The sequence below is a fragment of the Lagopus leucura genome, unplaced genomic scaffold (assembly GCF_019238085.1).
Source record: "Lagopus leucura isolate 7727_CA_CO unplaced genomic scaffold, USGS_WTPT01 Super-Scaffold_100157, whole genome shotgun sequence".
NCBI classification, from domain to species: Eukaryota; Metazoa; Chordata; class Aves; order Galliformes; family Phasianidae; genus Lagopus; species Lagopus leucura.
Genome location: NW_024962334.1, coordinates 46,448,093 through 46,472,231, shown reverse-complemented (window position 1 = coordinate 46,472,231; position 24,139 = coordinate 46,448,093). Strand labels below are relative to the sequence as shown.

The following is a 24,139-nucleotide window of genomic DNA, read 5'->3' as shown; positions in this document are numbered from 1 at the left end:
GCAATTATTCCTCCTAATGTAGCTTTGAGTACCATAGACACCACTGGTTTTTGATTCTGAGTCTGAAACAAATCCTTGAAAGGTTGCTGGTTTCATGGCTTTAGCCTGTAACTATTCCAACCAGGAGCAATGTTGAACAGGTACAGAACTTGTTGCTCTGAAATTTGGGTTCACTTTTGATGTTTAAATGATGCCATATTCTTGGAGAATGGAAATTCAACACAGCTGTATGCTGTGTAGATGGAGTAGATTTGGGGCATCAGCTGTCACTGTGCTCCATTGCTGGAGAATATTGCTTCATGTGTAGTGGGAAAGCAAATAGCAATCTGCTGTCCTGATCTCAGAAGTGTTTTCAAGTATTCAGCTCTCACAGCAGGAGAGCAAATAGCATTTAGCTGTTGCTGATGAGTCAGTCATTTTGTGAAGCAACTTCTGTAACCCTTCAGAATTCAGCATGTGGTGGAAGTAGTGGTATTTTTCTATTGTTTAAATAGGTCCAAAGTTAGAATCAGAGAACTCAGTAATGCAAATAACCTAAATTGACTCAAAGAACTGTAATATTTCTGATCAGCAAATGTCAGACATCAGTAAGACTGTAGGTTTATACTTCAGTACTGGAGAATTGTTAAGACTCCTTACTAATAGCAGTGTCAAGTTAGCACTATCTTTGCAGTTGTTCAGTTTTGGTTACACTCCAGTTTTCACTGCGAGCGTAAATTCAGCATTTTAATCCTGCAGTATCAAGTTGCCAGCATTTAAATATGCAAACCATAATTCATGTTGTGGTTAGAATTTGGCAACACTCTGTCTTTGTTGACTTAAAGAAGACCTTATATGGAGATACTAGAACAAATATTCCTGTGCCTCCAACTGAAACTAAGATTTTTCTCTGTCTTTATTATGCCTAATGGTGCACAGCGATTTGTGGTGCTGTACTGGAACCTCTTAACCTCGGTGCCAGATCCTGTCTTCTGTCCCCAGACTGAAGTTGTGCTTGGGAATTGTTCAGCTGAAAGAGGAAGGGAGGGACCATGCCTTCTTCATTAAGTGAGAGTCAAAAATAGGCATGGAAAGCTGAATGTAAAAGTCTAAATTTACATAATGCTAAGCCTAATAATTATTTTTACTTGAAATGTAAAATGAAAATTTGTTTTTTGGATGCTGTGGATAAATTCGTGCTGTGATTTTTTCCGGCTCTCAAAAGCAAATGAGGTTCCATTCAGGCAGTTAATGTGTATCTTTTAATCATTTTAAAGGAACATGTTTAATGGTTGACATACTGTCAGGGGGAATGGATTTAATCTGAGACAGGGGAGGTTTAGGTTGGATATTAGGAGGAAGTTTTTCACACAGAGAGTGGTGAGGCACTGGCACAGGTTGCCCAAGGAGGCTGTGGATGCTCCATCCCTGCAGGCATTCAAGGCCAGGCTGGATGTGGCTCTGGGCAGCCTGGGCTGCTGGTTGGTGACCTGCACACAGCAGGGGGTTGGAGCTGGATGAGCACTGTGCTCCTTTGCAACCCAGGCCATTCTGTGATTCTATGATCTTTTTGTGTAGGGTCGAGAGTGCTCACTTGGTGGGCTCATCTTCAAAAGTCATTGTCCCATTTATTCCAAGGATATTTAATGAGTATTAAATATTTAGGTAAAATCAGAAGATTGTTCTGCATGGTCTTGAACACTGCTCGGTGAATATCCTGAGCTGGAAGGGACCCACAAGCATTCTCACATCCAGCTTGTAGCTCCACACAGGACCACCCAAAAGAGAAAAGTAAACCTTGGAGGAAGCTGCTGTAGTTGTTGAGTGTCTGTCAATCTGTCCAGTGCATGCTTTGGGTTTGCTTTCATAAAGCATCTGAGGGAAGGTCACTGTGGCTGTCAGAAATCCAATGGGTTGCCAGAAGAGTGGGGGGTTTAACAGCTGTATGTACATTGCTGTACCCGGATAATTACGCTGCTTCTGTGGGTTCTTTCAGATGTTGTTTTCACTGAAACGTGTGCTTTACCCAGATCCCCACTTAAAAGCCATAAGAGCATGCATAAAATTGTGATTTTGAGTACAAAAGGCTTTATTTAAAACACGCAGTGTTGTAGAATTCATAATTCTGTTATGAAATAGGCTTCGTATTTCAAATGCAGATAATTGTGTTGGATTTTTTTTTAACACAGCCAGAGATTGCAGGGTATTTAAAGTACTCTTTTATGAAAGCAGCAACATCTGAAGAAGGGTAATTCTCATCTTTTTATGCTTCTGCATACTTGTGAAGTTTCAGGAGAAGGTATTAGTCTTTTATGTTAAATGCATACTAAAGGAAAAAGTTTGAGGTGCTTTGGCAAGAGTAAAAAAGGAATAGATAGACATTATAGTTATCATTCCCATCATAAAACAATAATAGAAGTAAAAAATCATAAATTATTAAATCAAGAAGATGTAAATATTGTCTTGTGTAAAATAAATTAAACCACATGCAAGTCTGGAATGTGGTCATATTCAAAACTGGCTGTGAAACTTTTCTGCTTTTTCTTTTCCTTTTTTTTTTTTTTTTTTTTTAGAACATTTTTAAAACTTTGAAGTTTTTCATTAAGCAGAGAACAGTTTTAAAAAGTTCTTATTGGAAATTGCTTTGTCTTCTTGCTCAGTCTCTCTGCGGTTCCCCCTTGGCATGTAAATGCTTCATGTGTGCAACCCCAGAAGCCTTTAGCCAGCAAGCTCTGCAGACATTGCTCCTGCCTTCCCATCGTGATGAAGCACAGAACCCCAGTCCACAGAACTCCCTTCCTTATTGCCTGTGCCAGCACCACAGCTATGTGGTACCTCAGATACAACTGGGGGAAGCACGTAGCTAGTTCAGAGTAGTTTGGTGTTAGTATTGCAGAGTCCTGAGGGCAAGTTTTATTGGTTAGAAAGAACTAAGTTGTCTAAACATAATGTGGTTTTCTCTGACATCTGGTTGCTGCTGGTCCTGTTGGTAAGAAAGGTCAATTATAGCTGTGTTTTTTTTTTTTATCAGTGGGCTTCAAAACTTTGCAACTTGCAGTGACCTATTCTTTCTCTGCTGCTACAGAATGCTTGTCTTGCTGCAGGGAGTCATGCATATAAAAATGATGCAAGTGTGTGCACGTCTCTTCAAAGTGTGCTCAGAGCTGGCAACCACTTGAGAACTGGTGGCTGAGTCTTACTGGAAGTTCATTTGGGTTTCTTTCAAGGTGAAGCTTCGGAACATTCGTGTACCTGTTCTCTTTGCTTTTGGAGAGGCTGCAGAGCAGTATAGAATCACAGAATCATTAAGGTTGGAAAAGACTTCTAAGATCTCCAACTCCAACCATTATCCCACCCTCACCATTCCCACTGACCACGTCCCTCAGTGCCACATCTCCATGGTTCTGGAGCACCTCCAGGGACGGTGACCCCACCACCTCCCTGGGCAGCCTGTGCCAGTACATCACCACTCTTTCTGAGAAGAATTTTTTCCTAGTATCTAACCTGAGTGTCCCTGGCACAACTTAAGGTCATCACCTCTTGTCCTTCTGTGGCATAGGGACTTTATGCAGGTAACAGCTGGAGCCTCCCCTGTGTCAGAGGCAGAGGTTGGTATCTAGATGTTTGCTTGTTAGAAGCCAAGGAAAAATGTAGATTGGGTCTTCAGGAGTTTGAAGCTCTCTTTAGCTCCTCTTGTCACACCAGTCATCAGCAGGATTGGGCTCTCTAGCTCTGACCACTGTGGAGGTTTGCTTGTTGATGGTGGTTTATCAGTAGGGTTCCTGTGTGCAGCCAGCAGTTAGACTCAGTGATCCCTACAGGTCCCATCCAACTTGGGATATTCTGTCATTTTCTGTCCGATGCAGCACTAGCAGAAGTCAGAGCAGACCAGCCTTACTGACAGCGAGTGTTGTGCTCCTTATAAATTCTTATGGATGTCATTTAACAATGGAATGAGAGTCTCCTTTTTGCACTGAAAGGCATCAAGGTTATGTTTTAGGTTAATGCTGCAGGATACCCTTCTGTTTTTCTTTGAGCATCCTTTAAGACTCACTGGTGTGTTTGTAGCTTTTTTCCTCAGCTGCTTCTTTGACGCTCCTCAGTGCCCTGAGTGAGTCTGCAGAGGCTCTTTTGAGATTCCCCAGTTCTTCAGGGCCACCCTCATTTGTGCTACTCAAACCTTGATCCAGAAAGCCAGGAGGGAAGGCGTGAAGGAGCTGAGTGAGGCTTTTCTCCAGCATAAACTCTGCAGTGCCTTTCTTGCTCCCAGCCAGACTGCTCCCAGCGTTTGTTTCAGACTGTTACCATGAAGCACGCTGTTAATCAGCCCAATTAAACAGGGCTCAGCAGCTTGCTTGCTCCTGCAGCTGTTTCCAGGCTGTGGGTTACAAGCTTCAGCTGGATGCGTTTACACGATATTTTTTATCACAAGCATGATGCATGAGCCATACCAAAAGTTGCTACCCGTTTGATGTCCATTTATACTAGTACATATTGTTAGCTGTGTGTTCCCCAGTCACCACCACTGTCTAGGCAACGTTAGACTCTGTGCTCTTAAACTAAGAAGACATATTTCTGCTTTCTGAAGTCATCTTCCTGGACTTTAAGAAGTGAGTTGTATCCAGCAGGTTAGAAAAATGGATTCAAGGACATGGATAGGGTGTGCCTGCTCTTCCCTTCAGGTTTGAAATGCTGTTTTGCATGATTAATTCCATCAGCATAGCGTGTTTTTCAGGTATCACATCTTAAGAATCACTTAACTGTATGACTGAAGTCTTTCCTTGCTATAGCTCCTGATTCAAATGAATCACGTAGGTTTCACTTTTACCACTGCCTTTATTTTAAATGAATTACTAATTGATGACCTAGAATATGTGGGATTTCAAATAACACAATTTCTTAGTGATCATCCACACAGACTTGATGAATGAGTTACCCAAACAGGTATTTATCCCAGTGAACATGGCTCAGCAGTAGTGGGGATTGCTCGAGCAGTGAAGCTTATGGCACTGTATGAAGCCCAAAAATGGAAGGGACTTTGGGAGCATGGGATCTGGTGAACACAGCCGTGTACAGTTTGGATTTCTGTGGGTGCTGGACCCACACACAGGGTAGATCAGTGTAGCCAGTAATGCTTACAAACTGATTCCTGAGAATTAAGTATACTTTTATGCCTCTGACATTTCCCTCTGGTGATATTATTTTTAAAGTTGATTGATTTCCTTGTCGTCCTTTCCAGCCAATTAGCAATGCTGATTTCATCGTTCCCGTTGAAATCGATGGAACCATACATCAGGTAAGCACTGTTGATCACTTAATGTTGCTTTGGTAGCACAGCTGTCTGCAGCATCCCAGAGCATTGCCTTTCTGTCTGCTGCTGTACTCACAGCAACTTGGGTTTTTTGCAGCATTCGTGTTTTGATCAGGTATGAGTCTCCATTTTAACTTTTCCAGTTCTTTAGAACGTTCTTCTCAGTATTTCAGTGTGTAACTGAATAATAGGTCAGTTGTAAAACATTTTCTATCAGGAAATGACCCAAGGAAGGGCTTTCAGATGTTACTGCACCCATTCAAAAACTGCTTTGAATGCTGCATTCCCTCCACAGACAAATGAGCAGAAGTAGGTGTGAATGTCTGTTATTAGTTCATACAAAGGGAGCTTTGTGGACCTGTAAAGGAGAGCAGAGTTTCTTCAGATTTTGTGTCAATTTCTGCCCCTTTCCATAAGCGACTTCAGTTCCTCTGATGAGAACTCTTAGAACTTCAGCATCTTTAAAGGGACTAGGTAAAATTTCAAGGCAAGTTTTTGTCTCTTGTTCTTTAAGACCTTCACTTAAGACTCTGAAATAGCTTTCAGTAAACGCATAACACACCTCATTTGGAAATCAGTCCCCTCCACCTACCTTAGTTTGGTGTCTTTAACCAGTAGTCATCGCTGAAAGCCTTGAATGAAGTAACTCACAGTACTGTAAGTTGCTGTGAAGTTGAGCCTTTCTGTTAAAGGAAGTTTGCAAAGTGTTTGAAGCAGATTTCATTGGCTATTGTAAGTTAAAGATGATGCACTTATTGAGTTGCAAGTCTTCTCTGGCTGTAATTCAGTTGAGATTTTAAATACTTTGATTTCTGGAATGCAGTCTTTTTATAAAGATTATTTTTTACTTGGACAAACAGGGTGGTATTTTTAGCTTGCAACAATTGATAGATGATAAAGTTAGCTCATAATTTTGATTTCCTGTTATGAAAACCATCTGTGTAACTGTCACTTTCAGAATAATTACTGAATTATTCAGTGGACTGAAATGGATTTTAAAAGTGATTGTTGCTCTGATAGCTTCTGTGCTGTGCCTGTTTTATGTAGAGAAAAATCAATATTTCGGGTGCTTTAACCTGTGATGTTCACTAGAGCTGAGTGCTTAAAATGTGTCTGTGATGGTTTGGGAGGTTTGTGTGGCAGTAGAGTCTGTCTTCATTTGGTTTGGGCTTTAATTATGCTTGATGCTGTAATAGTGACATTTTCTTTCTCCCAAAGCTTTCTAGAATGTTTTTGAAAGGGAATAAAATAGGTTGCCTAACAACCTATTTGCAACAAAACCACCAAAGACCAGGCTTTACTGTCAAGCACTCCAAAAGCTTTTCCACTCTTCGCTGCCAACGTTCACCAAATTTAATGCAGTTTAGACAATGTGAAAAAACAAATGCAGGAATTTTTCTTAATATTTAAAGGTGTGGTTGGGAACAGGGAAGTCGGTTTGTTTGTAGCCTGAGCTCGAAGGGTAGCAAGGATGCTCTTGGCAGAAGGTCAAGTGAAGTCAGTTTCTGAATGTGCCTCATTGGAGACCCCCTGTGTGATTTTCAGGAAATTGCTTAATCTCAGTGAACTTCCAAGTTCTCAATCCCTGAAACTGGTGAAACGTCTCAGTCAAATCTGGTGGTTAAATGGGTTTAATGGTAGGGAATTTGTGATCCCTGAAGTAATTTATCTGTCCGGATTTGTCATCTTTACCATCTTCTCAAGAAATGTATATATTCAAAGGTGAGGTAGTTTTGTCTATTTAAAATGCCATGGGATGTGTGAACAGTGGAGCCGTGCCATCAGTAGCACATCCTATCTGCCTTAGGTAGAACCCCATGGAAAACATGGAGAAGAAACTTTCAGAAGTGCCCATCTGGAAAGAAATTTGACTCAGGTCTTCAGATCTCATACACCACAGTTGCTTTTACGTGGTGAATTTGTGTTTGCCTTTGTGTTGCTATATGCTTCCAAGAGATTTCATACTGACTTATCAAACAGGTTTTCTTTATGGTACATATTATATTCTTTGTCGTGGTGCAGAAAAAAAGACTTTTTCAATTCAAATTCAAAAAGACTTACCTTGAATTTTTGGGTGTTTTTATCCCTTTCTCCTGTGTAATCCAGAGGTCAGAGAAGCTTTTACTCTCCTACAGAAGGGTCCATTGGATCACTGTCTTGGGTAAACCAGCTTGCTTAGATTAACGAAATAGCTTTTCTGAAGCCCCTCTGGCTTTTTCCAGCTTTCCATCTCTTGTTAGAAAGGATTTGCCATTAAATCTAACAAGGAAAGACCTCTCGTTCCTGCTGTTGAAGGTGTTCAGATGTCTGCAGAGGCTGCAAGCTTGTATTCCTGAACATGAATTCCCCACACTGTGTTGGAAATTATGGCACAGATTTAAAAAGCAAATATTAACACAAACTGACATTATTTTGACCAGTTCTCTTAATTTCTTTTTGGTTCTCTGAATAAAAGGAAATCGGAGCTGGTCCCCTATTTTGCCAAATTATAAGTGAGAAACTGTGGGAAGTGCAGTGGAATGTGTTGCAACTGAGACTTGAGTGCTCTTCAGAAGGAGTTAATTGAGGGTGAAAGTAGTGGTTGGAGAAAGGATGTTCAACCTGTCTGGTACTTGACAGAACTTCTGCAGGAACATGTTCTCTCTCATTGAGGGTGCTTCCCATTCATAGATCCACAGAGAATCATGAAGATTGGAAAAGACCTCCAAGGTCATCTGGTCCAACCATCAGCCCATCACCGCCATGCTCACTAAACCATGTCCACCACTGCACCACTTCCCTGGGCAACCTGTCCCACTGCATTTCAGTTTGGTGTCCCTGAATGTAACTTGTTTATTAATTGCAACTGTATTTTAAGTGGGTTTTATATCAGTAAATAATTGCTTGATGTTAGTTGTTGAATCATAAAGAGATGTGTAGGGCTTCTGCTATGAACGTAATGTACAAAATGTTTTCTAATGTTGGGACCAAATGCCATTCAAATAATACACTTTTTTTTCTGTGACTGTCAAAACTCCTTAATTCTGTTACAGAAGGCTGTCACCTGGTTCAAGTAATCCAGGATAGGCTGTATCCATTCCTGCTGGCCTATTCTTGGTTACTTGCACTGGGAGGCGGCCGCAGTGCTGCAGATCAGGAAGACAAAGCTGGAGGATGATGCCAAACTGGGATGACAAGGCTGGAAGACACCGAACTGGGATGACAAGGCTGGGAAGATGAGGCTGGAGGACGTGTATTATTTGCCCTGTGAGGGGAAAATACAGAAGCTTGAGATGTCACGGGCAGAATTCTTTGTCATTACTTGAAGATTGTGTTATCCTGAAGTTCACTCTGAAATGCAATTCTGTGTCTCTTTTGGTTTGTGAATACAGAGTCCTTTTAGGTTAGGACTGCTTTGAGGTATAGAAACTGTATGTGGAAATATGAAATGCTTGAAAGCAGTTCAAGATGATTCTTCGTGTGCTGCCATTAGCAGTTGTAAATCCAGAATCCTGTGAAAACATGCCTAGTGCCTGATTCATCCCTCAGCGTTTAAAAGTGAGGTTCATAGAAAGTGACTCTATTCCTTTAAATTCTCACTGTGCTTAGAAAGATCTTAGCGAGCATACAGTACAGAAAAATGGAGGTTTTGTTAATGCCTGGAAGACAGTGTGTAAATCTCAGAAAAATGCCAGGAGCCAGTTAGTCTAGAGACTCAAACTGAAGCCATCAGGCAGCGGAGGAAAAAGCCAAGCCACAAATAACCATGCTGCATTGAGATTCAAGTCCAGCAGCTGACAGAGTAAAGGGAAAAAATTCCAAATGAGGAGGAAGAGGAGAAAAGAGCCTCACTGTCGGCTTAAGAAAGCTTTTTATGTGAAGTAAACCAAAGAGATTTTGTAGCCTGGGATACGAGTATGCTTGCAGTTGCTTCCAGGATCTAAGTAGGACTTCTCAAAGCGATTTTAAGGGGAATATCCATCCAGAGTATGAATAAATGTTGTTCTGGAAAAAATCAGTCTTGCTTTAAAAGAAAGGGATGAAGGAGCTTGGGGCCCTTTGGAGGGAGGAAACGTAGTGGGAACTCCTCTGACAAGACTGGAAACTAACAGAGTAGTATTTATTATTAACGAGGCACTTAAACGAGGAGAGAATCTGTTGGCCTGGGTCCAGTTGGTAACACGTAAGGGAAGCTGAGGTATAAGAGGGTGATGGTGCCCTGTGGTTGATCTGAAGAGCAGAACAAAGGGAATGCAACCTAAAAATGCTGTGTGCATAAGCTCCTGTTGAGCGGGTGCTGCTGTGACTGCAGGAGAGCTGCACATTGCAAAGGGTGCATTTTCCAATCATGCCCTTCTATAAGCTCTCCTGCGTGCAAGGCTGTGCCTGCCAGGTTGGTGCTGCAGGCTCCCACTGTGGCAGAGATGGGTTTTGTGCAAGCAGCAGCGTCCATATCCTCGGCTTGGAGTTCAGGATTGCATTCCAAGTGGGAATTCTTTGCCAGCACAGGCGTAAATAAAGATGGAGAGGAAAGGAGATTGCTGCTGCAGCTGAAAACACACGTTTTTAAAAGGGAAATTAATACCAGATTCCAGCTCTTACTGTCTAAGAATGATTTTAAGACCTTGGGGTGTCCATTTGTGCTCTCTAAATTAAGTTCAGGAATGCAATTTCAAGTTGAAAAATTAAGAACTTTGTTACGAACTGTAGAGTTAATGAGCAACTTTTGTCCTGCTGTCTTTTCTCTTACGACTTGCAAGTCAGATCGCTTTCTCTCTGGGCACCCAAATGCAGAGCGACTGCAGCTGCAAAGGAAATACTAGAGAGCCACTTTGCATACTAGGATTTAAGTGATGAATTAATTGCACTGTTAGAGGAGAGGAAGTTGGTATATGCCTAGTGAAATGCAGGAAACTTTGCAGCAATCATCTGGAAAGAGCAGTGTTACAGTGCAACTACCAAGTGCTTTCAGTTCATAAAATGGCACCATTGATTAATTGGGTGCTGCTGTGGTTTTTAAAGGAAAAAAAAATCTGCATTATAAATTTTGGCCGCATCGAAGTTTGACTGCAGTGCTTAAATCTGAAGTCTGGTTAAACTTAATAAAAAGAACTTAGCATGAAGAATTGGTTTGCTTGCTGTGAGCCATTTGCCACTTGAAGCAAAGTGGGAAGGTAATTAACATTTCTGCTTTCGTCATGAAGGTACAGCTCCATCATCTCTGTTTTTAATAAAACTTGGCTGTCAGATTTAGGTGTTAAATTTCAGATCCCTCTTACACAACTTTCACTCCTTTGCTAAAGGCTCTTGTTGCACATGAGTTCAAGCTACCATTTCCATATTCTTCTCCTGCAGGCTTTTTCTCTGGGTGCCTGAAGTTTTTGCCTTTTTGTTCCTATGAATCTAGAAAACACATGCAATTAATCTAGTTCTCCTGTATACCAAAGAAATAATGCCTGAAATCGCATCAGCCTTGCAGTTCTGCTTAAATCCAGTTGTTTGCCAGGCTTTTCCATTTGAGGTTTCTAGCAGTAGGAGTTATTTGCCAAATGAAGGAGATAAGATGCTGCTGGTGTTTTCTCTCCAGCTTTTAATCTAACCCCAAACAAGGTAGATAAATATTTTTCAGGCAGCTTCTCCTCTTTGGCTTCCCAGTGCATTGCAGTCTAGTTGCAGGCTTTCTGCACAGCAGTTACCTTATCTTGCTGTTCTCAAGGAACACAAATCATCTTGCTTGCTCTGAAAAGGTGAGCAAGGAGGCTCTAATTCTTACTAACCAGATGATTGGCAATAGGCAGCCAGAATTCCCAGATCCTTGTCAATGCCCGAAGGCTGTGCTGCGTTGCTGAACTCAAGCTGCTCCAGAGCAGAATCCTGAGTATTTGCCATCTCTATGGCATGGTGACTGTAGGAGATGATACAGGATCTGCTGAGAGGTCCAAATTGTCATCTCTTGGAAGCCCTGCAGTTTTTCTTTGCCTTAAGTGAGGTTTTCAGGAAGCATCACCACAGGTACATGTACAGTACAGCACAGTACTAGCAGTTGCATTATCAGCATGGGTCTTTGCAGCCCGTACATTCAAATTGCTCTTTATTGAATGTCTGCTTTTATCATGCATACTTATTTTTCAGCATTGAGCATTTGAATGGTAACTTTTCTTTCTTCAGGTGTTGGGATTACAGTGGTGGGTTGGGTTTTTTTGCTTTCTTTTTACCTTAAACACCACTTGGCCTAAACAGTCGTTGTCATTGCAGGTGTATGTATTGAAGCGACCACATGTGGATGAATTTCTTCAAAGGATGGGAGAGCTCTTTGAATGTGTCCTCTTCACAGCAAGTCTAGCCAAGGTTTGTCCCTCCTTTCATCCCTTTCACCCATATGATGCCGGGCTTTGGGTTGGCTTTTCTGTGGCTAATTATTTCCAAGGTTTGGCACTATCTTAATTTTTCCCCTTCTTTTCTGCTTCTTTGTCTGACAGTGTGTACTTTGTCTGCTAGTGTGTGGGTAAGTGTTCCCATGGTGACGCTATCACATATGGGCTCAGCTCATCATGTAGCCTCCATGCATTGCTCATAATGCCAATATGAAAGGCTTGCAAGTTACCATGGTTATAGTGAGAAATTAGAACAAATAGCGTGCGAGTACAGCAGTATATTAAAGCTGGGCATGAAATAAAGCACTCTATTTAACACTACCCTCGTGATCAAACAGCGACTCAGAAATTTATTGCATGTGAAAAATTTGGTTGGTGCTTTTGTCCTGTCAAGGTGCAATTGGAGTCTGTGCTTAGGAAACCAGGTGTTTTGTTTAAAGCTTGAAATATCAACAGGAATATTTTGTGCCCTCTGGTAGCAGTAGTGCCTTGTAGGTAGTGTTGTGGTAGACACTGCAGTAGAGGACGCCTAAAATGCAGTTCTTCCTAAGTATTGTGTTTGTGGTGTCTTGTTTGTAAAGCTGTGTTTGTTAGTTTTTAATAATATGCTAGCACAGTAAGCTTTTACTCCAATATGCCATTGAGATTGGTGGAAGGAGAAAGAACCCTGTGTGATCTGCCATAGTGCCTTATTAGCAGGTTCATCCCTGTGCTCTGTCTGCCATGTTCTGTTCAATCACCTGATGGAAATCCCGAATCATGGAACAATTTGGTCCTGCACTCCAGCAGTTTTCACAGTCGAGAGGTGTCTGATTTTAAGACAGATTCTGTTACTCATTTTAAAATGCAGGGAAACATAAGTCCTGCCCTCCAGAAACAAGTTCTGATTACCATTTACAAATACACAGTCACCTCACTTTCTTACTTACTTGGGTGTTTTTTCCTGGACAGTTACATCAACTGTTGGATCCTAAGTTGTGCTTCACTTCAAGTATCATCGTATGTATGAAATGGTACACCTTTGATTTACTGACTTTTGGAGAATTCCCAAGCACACAAGCACTTCTTTCCATGACACCCTTTGTCTGATCTTTTATGAGCCAGTTATGCAATTTGGTGATGTTGGAGCTCTTGCTGCCCCAGTCATTCCATGCCCATTGTTTGGAAAAGCTGCATCTGGCTGAGGTGACTGCATTGCAGATTGTCTTTGGAGGCACGTGGAAATGAATCACTTGGGGAAATGGCTTCCTATTGATTTTCTGTTAGTGTTCATTGGTTTTATGGTAATATTCCATGAGATCTCTGGATCCGTCAACTTCTGAGTGTAAAAGGGTAACTGTAAGATGACCCTAAGAATAAAACACAATCACAGAAATCATTTGGGTGCAAGTTAGCTTTCTTCTGAAAGATAACAGTTCAACTTCTGCTTTATCTCTCTATTAATCACTTCAGCTTTGCAGGGCTGTAAGGTAATTAACAAGGAGCAGGGAAGAAAAAGAGGAAAAAGCATTTTATCTGGAATTATTTTGTATCCCTTCTTTATAGCTCTGTGAATTAACCTTAGCTATACACTGCTAACTGGGTCTTCTGTCTTCTGTTTTCAAGTATGCAGACCCAGTAGCCGACTTACTGGATCGCTGGGGTGTGTTCAGGGCAAGGCTGTTCAGAGAATCCTGCGTTTTCCACCGGGGAAATTACGTGAAGGATCTGAGTCGGCTGGGACGTGAGCTGAGTAAAGTTATCATTGTGGATAATTCTCCTGCATCTTACATCTTCCATCCTGAAAATGCAGTAAGTGCTCTTATTCCAGCGCTCAAGCATAGCTTTGTCTTTCTGGTCCATTCCCAGACCTTTCCTGATTTGTAAAATGCACTTTCAGAACGCTAACATTTCTTGTTTCTGTGTCTTCTCAGGCTGCAGGTAGGTTCTGGTGAAGGGCTGTGGCAAATAGATCTTGACAGTGCGTCACAGTCGCGACTGTTCATCTGCTTTCACTTTTAGCTTTTGGCCTGAAGTCCGTCAGTTCTGAGAAATACCAAGCAGTGCAGAACCTGCATGTCTAACCTAGCTCCAAAAAGTAAAGTTGCCCTCCAGTGTCATTTTTGTCCTTTGGAGCAGTGGCTATAGTAAGGACAGCCTGCTTCAACTGCTTTTGGTACTTACCTTCTTTCATTGTGGGAAGGAAATTGTTTTATTAGGAAAAAAAAAATGTTTTTCTGATTGCTGTCTGTGTTCTGAATTCATGGCTAAGGGGAGGAAAAAAAAAAATCAAGGTCCTGTTGTTTTACATTTGTAAGCATTTTTGTGATAGCTTGCTTTACAGTTAGAAATGTCAATCAGCAAATTGATCAGGTTTCAGAAATAAGGATAAAAGTCAGGCAATGGATCTCAAAGGAAAAAAAAGCAGGAGCAGTGCACGTTTTCACAGAGTGATTTGACTGCAGAAGCTGTGATGGAATGGCCTGGCACTTGGCTCCTTCCATTGCCGCTGTCAGTACAGATGTGTTTTGTTGCTGCCTGGACAGCAAGCTGGAACTTCCCTTATATCTACTGGCTCGTAAACAACTGGGCTGTGTCGTGTCTCTTTCATGATTTTAGGCTGCCTTTTCTGCGAGCTTTTAAAATTAGTGTAGGAAACTTTTATGAGGGATGGTGTTTCGCAGGGTTCTGCCTCCCCAGATAACGTTTTTTTTTGTCTAAACTTCTTTATCTTACACAGTAAGCTTTTAAATTCCCAGCTTAATACTGTCCTGAACCATTAAGTGAAAGCGTGTTTTCTGCTGGTTGGTGCCACACACGGTTTAAAGTTGCTATTTATAACAACCAGGAGCTGTAAGTTTAATTTATGTTCACAGTTAAAATTAAAAACCTCATCCAGATCATCATTTGGTATATCGGAGCCCAGTGCCAAGAAAATAATGAGCTGTAGAAATTTGGGAGGTGAAATTAAAGACTGTCAGAATGGTTTAATCATGTATAGGAAAGTGCTGCTAGCTGACTGACAGCTGAGGCTCTGCAGAAACCAAAGCGTGCAACTCAGATCCAAGGTAGTCCTTAAAAGACTTCAGTATCTCTCACAGTGAAGATGCACACAACTCCTTACCCAAACCCAGCCCACATTTAAGGTTTAGGCGTTATTAGATGCGTTATTTTCTGACCTCACTCCCAAGGTTTTGTCTTTTAATTGGAGCTGTGCAGTATTTGCTGTTCAGTTTTCCTCCTTAGCCTCATGTGCCAGAGGAGGCTGTTGCTGCATGCCTGTGCTCAGCGACTCACGCTGATAATACTGAGAGGGAGAAAAGGACTTGCTTGTAAATGAATTTTTCCAGGTGGGGTATCATTGCAGCTGTATGAGCTACGTCTACGCAGGCAGAGCTCGCACACTTTCTTCACATCAGTGTGTTCACATCACATTCATAGCACTGTTGGTTCTGTTTCAGGTGCCTGTGCAGTCCTGGTTTGATGACATGACAGACACAGAGCTGCTAGATCTTATTCCTTTCTTTGAAGGACTAAGCAAAGAGGAAGAAGTTTACAGTATGCTTCATAAACTCTGCAACAGGTAGCCCTTAACTTTGACTGACTTCTGCTACTAGATTGCAGTTGCTAGAGGATGTCTCCATCTTTTTCAGCTCTTTCAAATGTAAGCTTTGGGGAGGTCACTCCTGTCAGAAGTGCTACTCTCGATCTTCCTGTTACATTGGACACAAAGGACAATCATGAGTGATGCTATTAAGCCTTCAGAAGCCTGACTCCTAAGGTCACGTGTTCAGACTACTTTTTTTAAAAGGAAAAAAAAGAAAACAAAAAAAAAAAGAAGCTATTTTAAATGGGACTCTTTTAATGAATTTCATAAATGGACATCTTTTACTGGATCAGCTTTTCTTAAAACATGCCAAAAAAGAAGCTTGTATTTCAGCAGTTGAATTTCTCTCCCTTTCTTCCCCTCCCACTATGCAGACAATTTTACCCCCCCTGCTTAGAGCAGTTGACCTGACTCTGAATTTTTTCTTACAGAATGAAGTGCCTTTTTGAATGTTATTTTAAGATAAAAATTCATTTTTGTATAAGACTTATTTCCAGACATCTTTTAGTCTTGTATTGTCTAAATGCTTTAAAAGGAAAAAGGAAAAAATTTTATAGAGCACTGTAATATATAACAAAGGAAAAAAAGTTAAAAACAAAGATGCTGGGTTCCTGTCTCCACGCTGACATTAAGTTGTACTACGTTTTGTCATGCTCAGAAGGTTTAAGTGTTTGTGGGAGGGGGTGATTTGGGTCACTGATGTGGTTTTGGATACAGCTTTGAACATATCTGCAGTTGTTTTGAGTATTAGGGAGTGACGGAATTGAGAACATAGGGTGACAAATAGATCTAAAGCACCTTTAATTCTAGACAGATGAAGTTCTGTTGTCTCTGCTTACGCACAACTGTCATGCCTCTCATCTTTTGGAAAATCATTACCTGGGGAGAATGGGGAGGAGATCTATTTATTAGTTTAAAATTCTTTCCTGAAAAAGAGACCCGTCTGGGTAAGCTGGATCTGTATGGAGCTGTTTGGAGTACTTTTTTCTGTTAATTGCTGCTACTGTATACTCACCAAATGGAGTTGACCATCGGCTGTTAAACTGTTTTTGCCACTGTGCCTGTGCTATGAAACATTTTCTGTAAGCTGCAAACTTGGGCAATAAATAAAACGCAGGCTTCATAACCCTCATGTATTAATCCTATGGTATTCGAGATACCAGCAAACACAGTAAAAGGTGACCTGCAAAGGAAATCTTGTTAATCATCCTATTATTTGCTTCAGTATAGATGAAATCCTTTCCCTTTTTTTGGTATATAAAAAAGCAAAAAGTATTCTTCCCTTATCTGATCTGTATTTCTTCTTTTCCAAAGTGTAATGTACAGGCAGGGAGCTGTGTCAGCTCTTCCCAGAAGGGCAGAATTACCAGCCTAGATGGTCTCCAGAGTGGTCCTCTACTTTGGAGCTGACTAAATCTCACTCTGAAGCTGGAATCCTGCTTAGCAGCTATTCTCAAGTGTCATTGGTACACTGGAATAACTTCAAAACTATTTAAAACCCTTTGAAGGAAAATGCACTTATTTGTTTTCCTTTCCAGCGTCACCTTTTAATTATTTTCCGCACCAGAAACCTACAAACGTAAAATTTGCAGCTATATTTGGTTGCCATCAAAGAAAACCAAATGAGAGGAGTTGGTGCTTCTAATGAGCATGGCGCTAAATCCCGAGCAGCGGATCCCCCTTTGCCTTTCCCTTTCTTCCTGAAAAGTCTTGACAGACTTGGGGGGGGGGGAGGGGGAAAGAAAAATAAGAAAGAAAAAGCGATGGACTCATCATCCTTATCCAACCCATTGGTGAAGCAGCTTAAGGAATCCATTCATAGAAGGGCAGGCCAGCCTACGCAGGCAGTGAGTAGGTTGGTGTGGGTGCAGCGCGAGCTGGGGGATGACCTGGCCCTCGCAGGGAGGGTGATGGAGGCAGCCCAGGGACACTTGTGAGTCTGTGCGGCGTCACCGTTTTGTTTCCTTGCCAGTTGGCATTACCTTAGTGCTGTACGACTCTGTGCCACAACGAAAGACAGAGCTGACACTTAAACGTTCGAAAAACAGCAACAGCAACAAAAGCATACGTTGCTTGGGAAAAGTAAAAAGCAACAGATGGATTCTGGTTAGTCCATGAACGTTGACTTTCAGTTTGAGATTGTTTAATTTTGTATTTGAATTCAGAGTAATGGAACTGTAAGCTGCCAAAAAGTTGTTCTCTGAGCAGTATTTTCAACTGTGTTTGTAGCTCCTGTGTTGCAGATGCAGTTTGCAGGGAAGGTATTCAGGTCGTAGTTAGTTGTGCAGGTATGATAGGAATGGCTGAAAATATTCAAAGACTTTCTCGCTAGCATTAGACCAAACAATCTTCCAATTAGATGATGAGTAACCCCTGAGACGTCCCCGTTTCACGGTTGTAACCCGTTACATGTGAGATGAACATGTCGTTAGTGTGCATCTACGAAAGCAGCAATTTCATGAACCAGTTGCCTTAAGTCTGTGAATGAATGTTGATTATTCAAGTGTCTTGTATTGTTTTCAAATCCACATATAATGGACAACTGAACTTCTGTTCCAGGTTCTGGATGAGCAGTTCTGATGACGCTCTGTACAGCTCCACTTGTTCTGTATTGTTTAGTTCAGCTCTTGAAATGCACAAGTTTTCAGGCAAAAAAAAACCCTTATTTTAGCTGAGTAAAGCATTAAAATGATGCTTGGTGACAAAACGAAGGGGGTGAAACCTAGCAACAGTTTTGATCTCTGCTAGCATTTTAGGACTCTCTTCTGTAATGTCTGTTGTAGGTTTGTCAGTCTTGTGGTAGTTTGGGGGCTTTTTCATTTGATGTTTCTTCTTAATTCATTCCCATTGAAATAAAACTTGGGGTGTTCAGAGCTTTCCTGGCTACTCAGATTTGGGCAAAGGGATCAAACCATCACATTTGTTTATTTTGATGCTGTTGTCATACGTAAAAATCCACGTTTTAAGTTAGCACGAATATCCATGCACTATATATCGAAAGCATCTAGAATCTAACAGAGCAATAGAGTTCTCTCAGCAAAGCCAGAGAAATGAGTGGAATGTCTGCAAGATTTGCAATACGGGTATTTGATTGTATGATAAATACAAGATCTCAAGAAATTAAAATAGGAGAGAAGAAGGGTTTCCTAAAGCTCTCCCGTATTTCCAAGTGCAGTTAAGGCGGGCAGGGCTGGCGCTCAGCCTGCTTCTCAGCTGCATTCCTGGGTATCAGAGAAGCATTAAGGAGTCTTTTCCAGTCCGTGGTTCAGTCCAGCGAAAGCACTGCTGCCTGACCTGAAATTCCGTTGTCCGTTTTATGTTGGGTTCACAAAGGTTTTTTGCCTGTATAGGTATTTTTAAATGAAGCTGTAAGGCAGAATGCCATCGATCCTTGAAACTCAACCGAAGCGTTCCGATTAAATTGCTTTTGTAAACGTAGGGCTGTGCGTGGAATGTTTGTTGGCCGCCGATTGAGGACGGCAGCAACGTGCTGCGCTCACCGAGGCGGCTTCGGAGGAGTCATCCGTTGTTTGGCCCTTCAGCCTTTCTTAAGCAGCAAAGTCATACATGGAAGAAGCTCAGCACCTGGAGAGATGGGGCTATCGGTGGAAACGGTCGCTTTCATCGCAGCGTGATTCTGATGGGACTGGCTGGGGACGACGTATGGAAACGACAGCGGTGTGTGCTGATGTTGCAGCTTTGGAAATGTCAGTGTAAAAAAACAAACAAACAAACAAACAAACCCCACGAACCTGTAGCTATATAATTTCCGAACACGTAATCCTCTGTTTTACAGATTCTTTGTAACTAATAAAACACAGTACCGCACAGCCCTATTTGTAAAACAAAACCCAGTTTGTGCCTCTGATTTCCAAGGTGCTGTGATGTGTGCCTTTGTGGGGCAGGAGGGCAGGTGAGACGCGCGGGCCGTAGCCGCACACTCGGGGTAACTATGCAACACCAGCTGTCAGGTCGCTGTTTCACATTCTGTTGTAACAATCCAGCTGACATCTTTTTTCTTCTTTCTATCGGGCACTTCTTAACAGAGGAGTTAAGCAATGGAAATGTTTCTTGGTGATTTTTTTTTTTTTCCTAATGATGGAGCTGTTTACACTTTAATGCAATGAACAATCCAGTGATACTTGAGAAACACTACAGATACCGGGAGTGTTTTCAGGAGAGAGAAGTGTTGTCAATCAGGTTTTGAATGGTTTCTTTACTGTCACAAATAAAAAAGATTTTGCCAATGTAGTTACTTGTGCATGTAATACTTCTCTGGGGAAAAAAAAACAACAAAACAACTCCTGCCCTTCTCCTTGCAGTAACAGTCACTGCCCTGATCTGGCACTGTATTTCTGCTGTACGCATCCATGTTAGGCAGTGAAGTCCTCCATCTCTCTCTCCTTCCCTCTCCTCGTCTTAAATCACATATAGGACTCCTCATGGACTTGCCCTGGCACCTGCTTGTGCAAACAGCACTGATGAACTGCTGGTGAATTCTGCTAAACAAATTGGTGGTGACTCTGGCAGACGTTCCAGCTATTTACATCGCTGGGATGAGGTCATACATCAGGGTGTTGAAGTCTCAGAGCTGGGGGATGTCTTGTGAAGGGTTCACTGCAGCTACTGGAATAGCTGATCTTAAAATCACTGCTGTGTCCGTGTGGATATCTGAATAGCATGGTTGGTTTGCTTGGAAGGTCTATTTCAGGACTTATCTGACATGGTAAGACTTAGGCAGAGCTTTCCTTCCTAGGAAAAGGCACACAACATGAATGCTTTATGAGCAGAAAACCTCAGGCCTGGCAGAAGCAGCAGCTGGCTCCAGGTAACTTGCTAGCTGGAATTTGGGGTTGTTCCTGTGACTGGTTGGAATGACCTAGATTGCCTGCGCTTTCTGATGGGTTGGGTTTTTTTGGTCAGTGTTTTTTTCAGTTTTACCCACCTCTTTACTGCTGCTTAGGGTAAACACGCCTGCCTCTAGCTCAGTACATAAACTATCTCACAATTCACAAAACAGCACTTCCAGAGAAGCGAGAAAAATACCATTGTTGTGTCCCCAATGATTGAAACCACTTCCAAAACCAAACGCATCTATGTTGTGCACATGCCTTCAAGCTGCTTCTGCCCTTTTGTTGTGTCGTGACTCAGAAGGAAAGCCATCTGCTCTGACATCTGCACTGTCTGCTGGGCTTTTCCAGGTGGGTGCAGCTCCAGGCCCCACAGCCCCCAGCACTGTTCCTGGCATGGATGGCAGCGCTGCAGCCCTTCGTCGTCCCTGTGCTCAGGAGCACAGAGTTCTGGACTCCTGTGCTGCTTCACCCGGAGCTTCCAAAAAAGAAACGATCTTTGAGTTATAGATTGGTCTGGCAAACAAAGCTTCCTTCTCAAATGCTGATTTGGAGGAAGCAGGTTGTCCTGGGGTTGCCCAAGCATCATTTCTGGAAGCTACCAGCTTGAACTCACTGAGTCAAGTCACTTCTCTATTAAAGTAGATCTGCGTTGCAGTTGTGCACCTTCACCATGTAACGGTTTAAACTGACTTGGGTTGGGCATCCTTTAAACTGGCAGCAGACTGAAGTTTTGAGATGGTGGCTGCATCAGCTTGGCCATACCCATAGACCTCAGAGGACACACTCTCCTCCGTGACCGCCATCGCTTCATTTCACATTGATCTCCCAGTGTGCTGTAGCCACGTTTGACTGGGATGTACATCACATGAAGATGTTGGGACAGAGAAATGAAGGTCAGCAGGGCCAAGGCTGGTGGGCCAGTAGAGGATTCCCTATTTGGCACCACCAAGGATCGCTGTTGTCCTCAACACAGCAAGCTGAGTATTTCAACCTTACTAACAACTGCACAGCATCCACAGATGCTACACGCAGTCTGGGGGTTGTTCCAAGAGCTACTGGCTTGGCAATGGACCGTTTTCATTGCAGGATAGAAAGTTCTCGTTCCTTTCCTGCCCAAGTACAGGCTCTGGTCAAGATGAAGCCCTGATGAGTAAGCTAGGTTCAATCCTTGTTCTTTTCTTGTTCATCTGTTGAGATTTGGATAGAAGAGATTGCAGCTACTGAAGCCACCGATGTCAGGTTGGATATTAGGAACGATTTCGTCTCTACAGGAGTGGTGATGCACTGGTACTGGCTGCCCAGGGAGGTCACCATCCCTGGAGATGTTCCAGAACTGTGGAGATGTGCTCTGCTACCATCTGTCCCTTTGCAATTGATAGAAACATCAGAATTGCCCACTGTGAGTGCATGAGGGGCCTGTTACTGGTTGGGTGACAACCGATCTGCTGCCAAGCAATGTTTGTACCCTGAGCAAACTGGAAGGAACTGGTGGGACTGGTGTATGCAATGAGTTGGCTCAAGATGACCATGGTGGCATTGCTGGCTGGGTAGGGGGAGGGCTTGTCCTGTTCTGCTCTGCGTGGTGCAGCCTCACCTCAAGCACTGGATGCAGGTGTGGGTACTGCTGTGAAGAAAGAATGTAAAGCTTTTAGAGTCAACAGGAGGGCTACAGAGATGGGGAATGGTCTGGAGGGCAAGGGGTGTGAGGAGGAGCAGAGCAGGCTGAGGGGTGGGCTCATGGCCGTACAGCCCCTCATAGGGAGAGGAGATGCAGTGCTGAGCTCTGCTCTCTGAGTGCAGCAACAGAGCCAGAGGGAACAGCAGGGAGCTGTCAGGGTAGAGGCAGCTGGGGTTGAGGGAAAGGCTGTGCCCCAGAGGGTGGTGGGCATGGAATGGCTGCCAGGGGCAGTGGGCACGGTCCTGAGTGCCAGAGCTCATGGAGCACTGGGACACCACTCTCAGATATTGGGGTTGGGTTTGGGTGGTACTGGGTGGAGCTGGGGGTTGCACTCAATGATCCTCGTGGGTCCTTTCCAACTTGGGATATTCTATGATTCTGGTGAACATGAAGGCAACAGGAACCAAAGCAACATGGGAGCAAACTGGCCCCTCTCCCTCATCTGACTGCATTCCTGCTGCTCTCCATTCAATTACATGATGCTCATTAGGCCCACCAGCAGGGTGATGGGTGGAATTACTGCATTTTATCATCAAATCATAGCATGGCGTGGGTTGGAAGGGACTTTAAAGGTCATCCAGTTCCAACCCCTGCCACAGGCTGGATGCCACCCACTAGACCTGGCTGCCCAGTTCCCCATCTGGCCTGGCTTTGTGTGCCAATGATGTCTTTGGCCATTCTGTACCTTCGTGGGCAAACACATTTATGACATGGAGGAGGAAGGATTTTATCAAGAGCTGAGCCTATTTCCAGCTGAGCAGAGCAATTTACTGTGTGAGAATTGGGCTGAGATTGAGCTTGGATGGGGACTTGCCTTGGCTCAGTGTCCCTTAATCTGCCTTCTAATAATTTCTCTAAATGGTGAGGGTTTGGGAGGCTCACTTAGCTCAGTGGAGCCTTGGTCTCCAAACCATCCACAGACTTGTCAGTAATTCAGCTGAGGCAGATGTAGACGAATCATCATTTCCTGGTCCTGATGCCTTGCGGACCGAGCAGGTCTTGAAATGGCAACTGAAAGAATGGGGGCAAATATTTGGGATGATGACGGTTGCGATTGAAGGGAGGGGTGATGGGGTGACCTTGTAGCACTGGGATGAGACAGGCAGGGCCTGGCAGTGGGTGCCCCTGGGCTTTGTACTCTGGTCAAAGTCTTTGGAGAATGGAGAGGAAAATGAAGGTTGGAAGGCTTTGGCCATGCAGGGCGTGGGTGCACCACGAGATGGTGCAGCTGTGCAGCGATGGCTGCTGAAGGCACCATAAAAGGAGTTGAGGAGACGTTTATCTCAAGTGCAATCATCGCCTCAGCTTTGGTGTCTTCATCTGCTGCCAGCATTGTGCTCCGCGTGGGAAATGTCTTCCCTCATTTAAAATCGCTCTTGGTGCCTCGGATGTAATTTCTTCATTTGTTTAATGAGTGCTGAAATCCCTTGCAGAAGGAGCCGGGGTCTCCCCAGCTGAACACAGCGCACGGAATATTTGTGTTCATTTCAGTTATTGAGTTTTTTCTTCCATGGAAGCACAGGATCCTCTCATCAGTGCGTAAGAAGTAAAGAGGGAAATCAATGTTTCTCAAGCAGAGTTTGAAATGATATTGTTATACCTTCCCTGGTGGGATAAAAGCTCTTCTCTGCCAAAATCTTTGCTGCTAACCTTGCTGGTTTGTTTGTTTGTCTTAAGCAGCAGCGTTTTAACTTGTTTGGGATTTGGCTGAAGTGCCCAATGAGAACTGGGGACAGATGTTATATCTCCCTTCGTTACGTTCTGATGAAGATAAGACCTCATCTCTGGGAATTTGGGTGGTGGATGGTGGGAGAGGCTGAATTGGGGTCACTGGTGCTGGGTGCCGCCAGGGAGGGGATGGGACAACGGGTGATGCCCATGGGGGCTGCGAGATGCACCAAGCAGCCAAGCAAAGCCGCCCCTGCTCCCTGGGGCCCGTGCCATGCATTGCCTGGGTTTCAGCTGAAGGTTCCTTCATTCTTTCCCCCACAGCCATTTGTATTTCGATGGGTCGCAGCTCCAGTGTGAAACTGGTGTGTGTGTGTGTGTGTGTTAACTCGAGCTGCCCTTGCAAAGAATGAAAAATGTCTCTCTTACCAACTTAAATAAGCACGGTGGGTTTTCCTGTGCTCCTGCAGCAACGGGCTGCCCATGAAAGTCAGACCCCAGGCTGGGTGGATGGCTGAGTCCTGGCCTTCACCTGCACACCTGGGACCCTGCTTCCCAGCAAGGGCAATTCAGGATCTGGCAAGCTTTCCAAAGGGAAGTAAAATACAGTTGGTGGGAGGAGAAACCCAAGCGGTTTGTACTTCCCCCTGCTTTCAGAGCAGAATCATACCATCATTAAGGCTGGAAAGACCAGTAAGACCATCTAATCCA

The 24,139-nt window shown here is 43.3% G+C and overlaps 1 protein-coding gene across 2 annotated transcripts in view; it reads left to right on the top strand.

The window, feature by feature from the left end:
- Positions 1-19,480, top strand: part of CTDSPL (CTD small phosphatase like) — a 71,878-nt gene extending 52,398 nt beyond the window's left edge. For both annotated transcript variants that reach the window (XM_042888079.1, XM_042888077.1), the window contains 4 exons: positions 5,219-5,275; positions 11,525-11,617; positions 13,249-13,434; positions 15,084-19,480. In XM_042888079.1, coding sequence (XP_042744013.1) covers positions 5,219-5,275; positions 11,525-11,617; positions 13,249-13,434; positions 15,084-15,209 — 462 coding nt within the window. In that variant the 3' untranslated portion in view covers positions 15,210-19,480. The remainder of the gene's footprint in view (positions 1-5,218; positions 5,276-11,524; positions 11,618-13,248; positions 13,435-15,083) is intronic.
- The last annotated feature ends 4,659 nt before the right edge of the window (positions 19,481-24,139 follow it).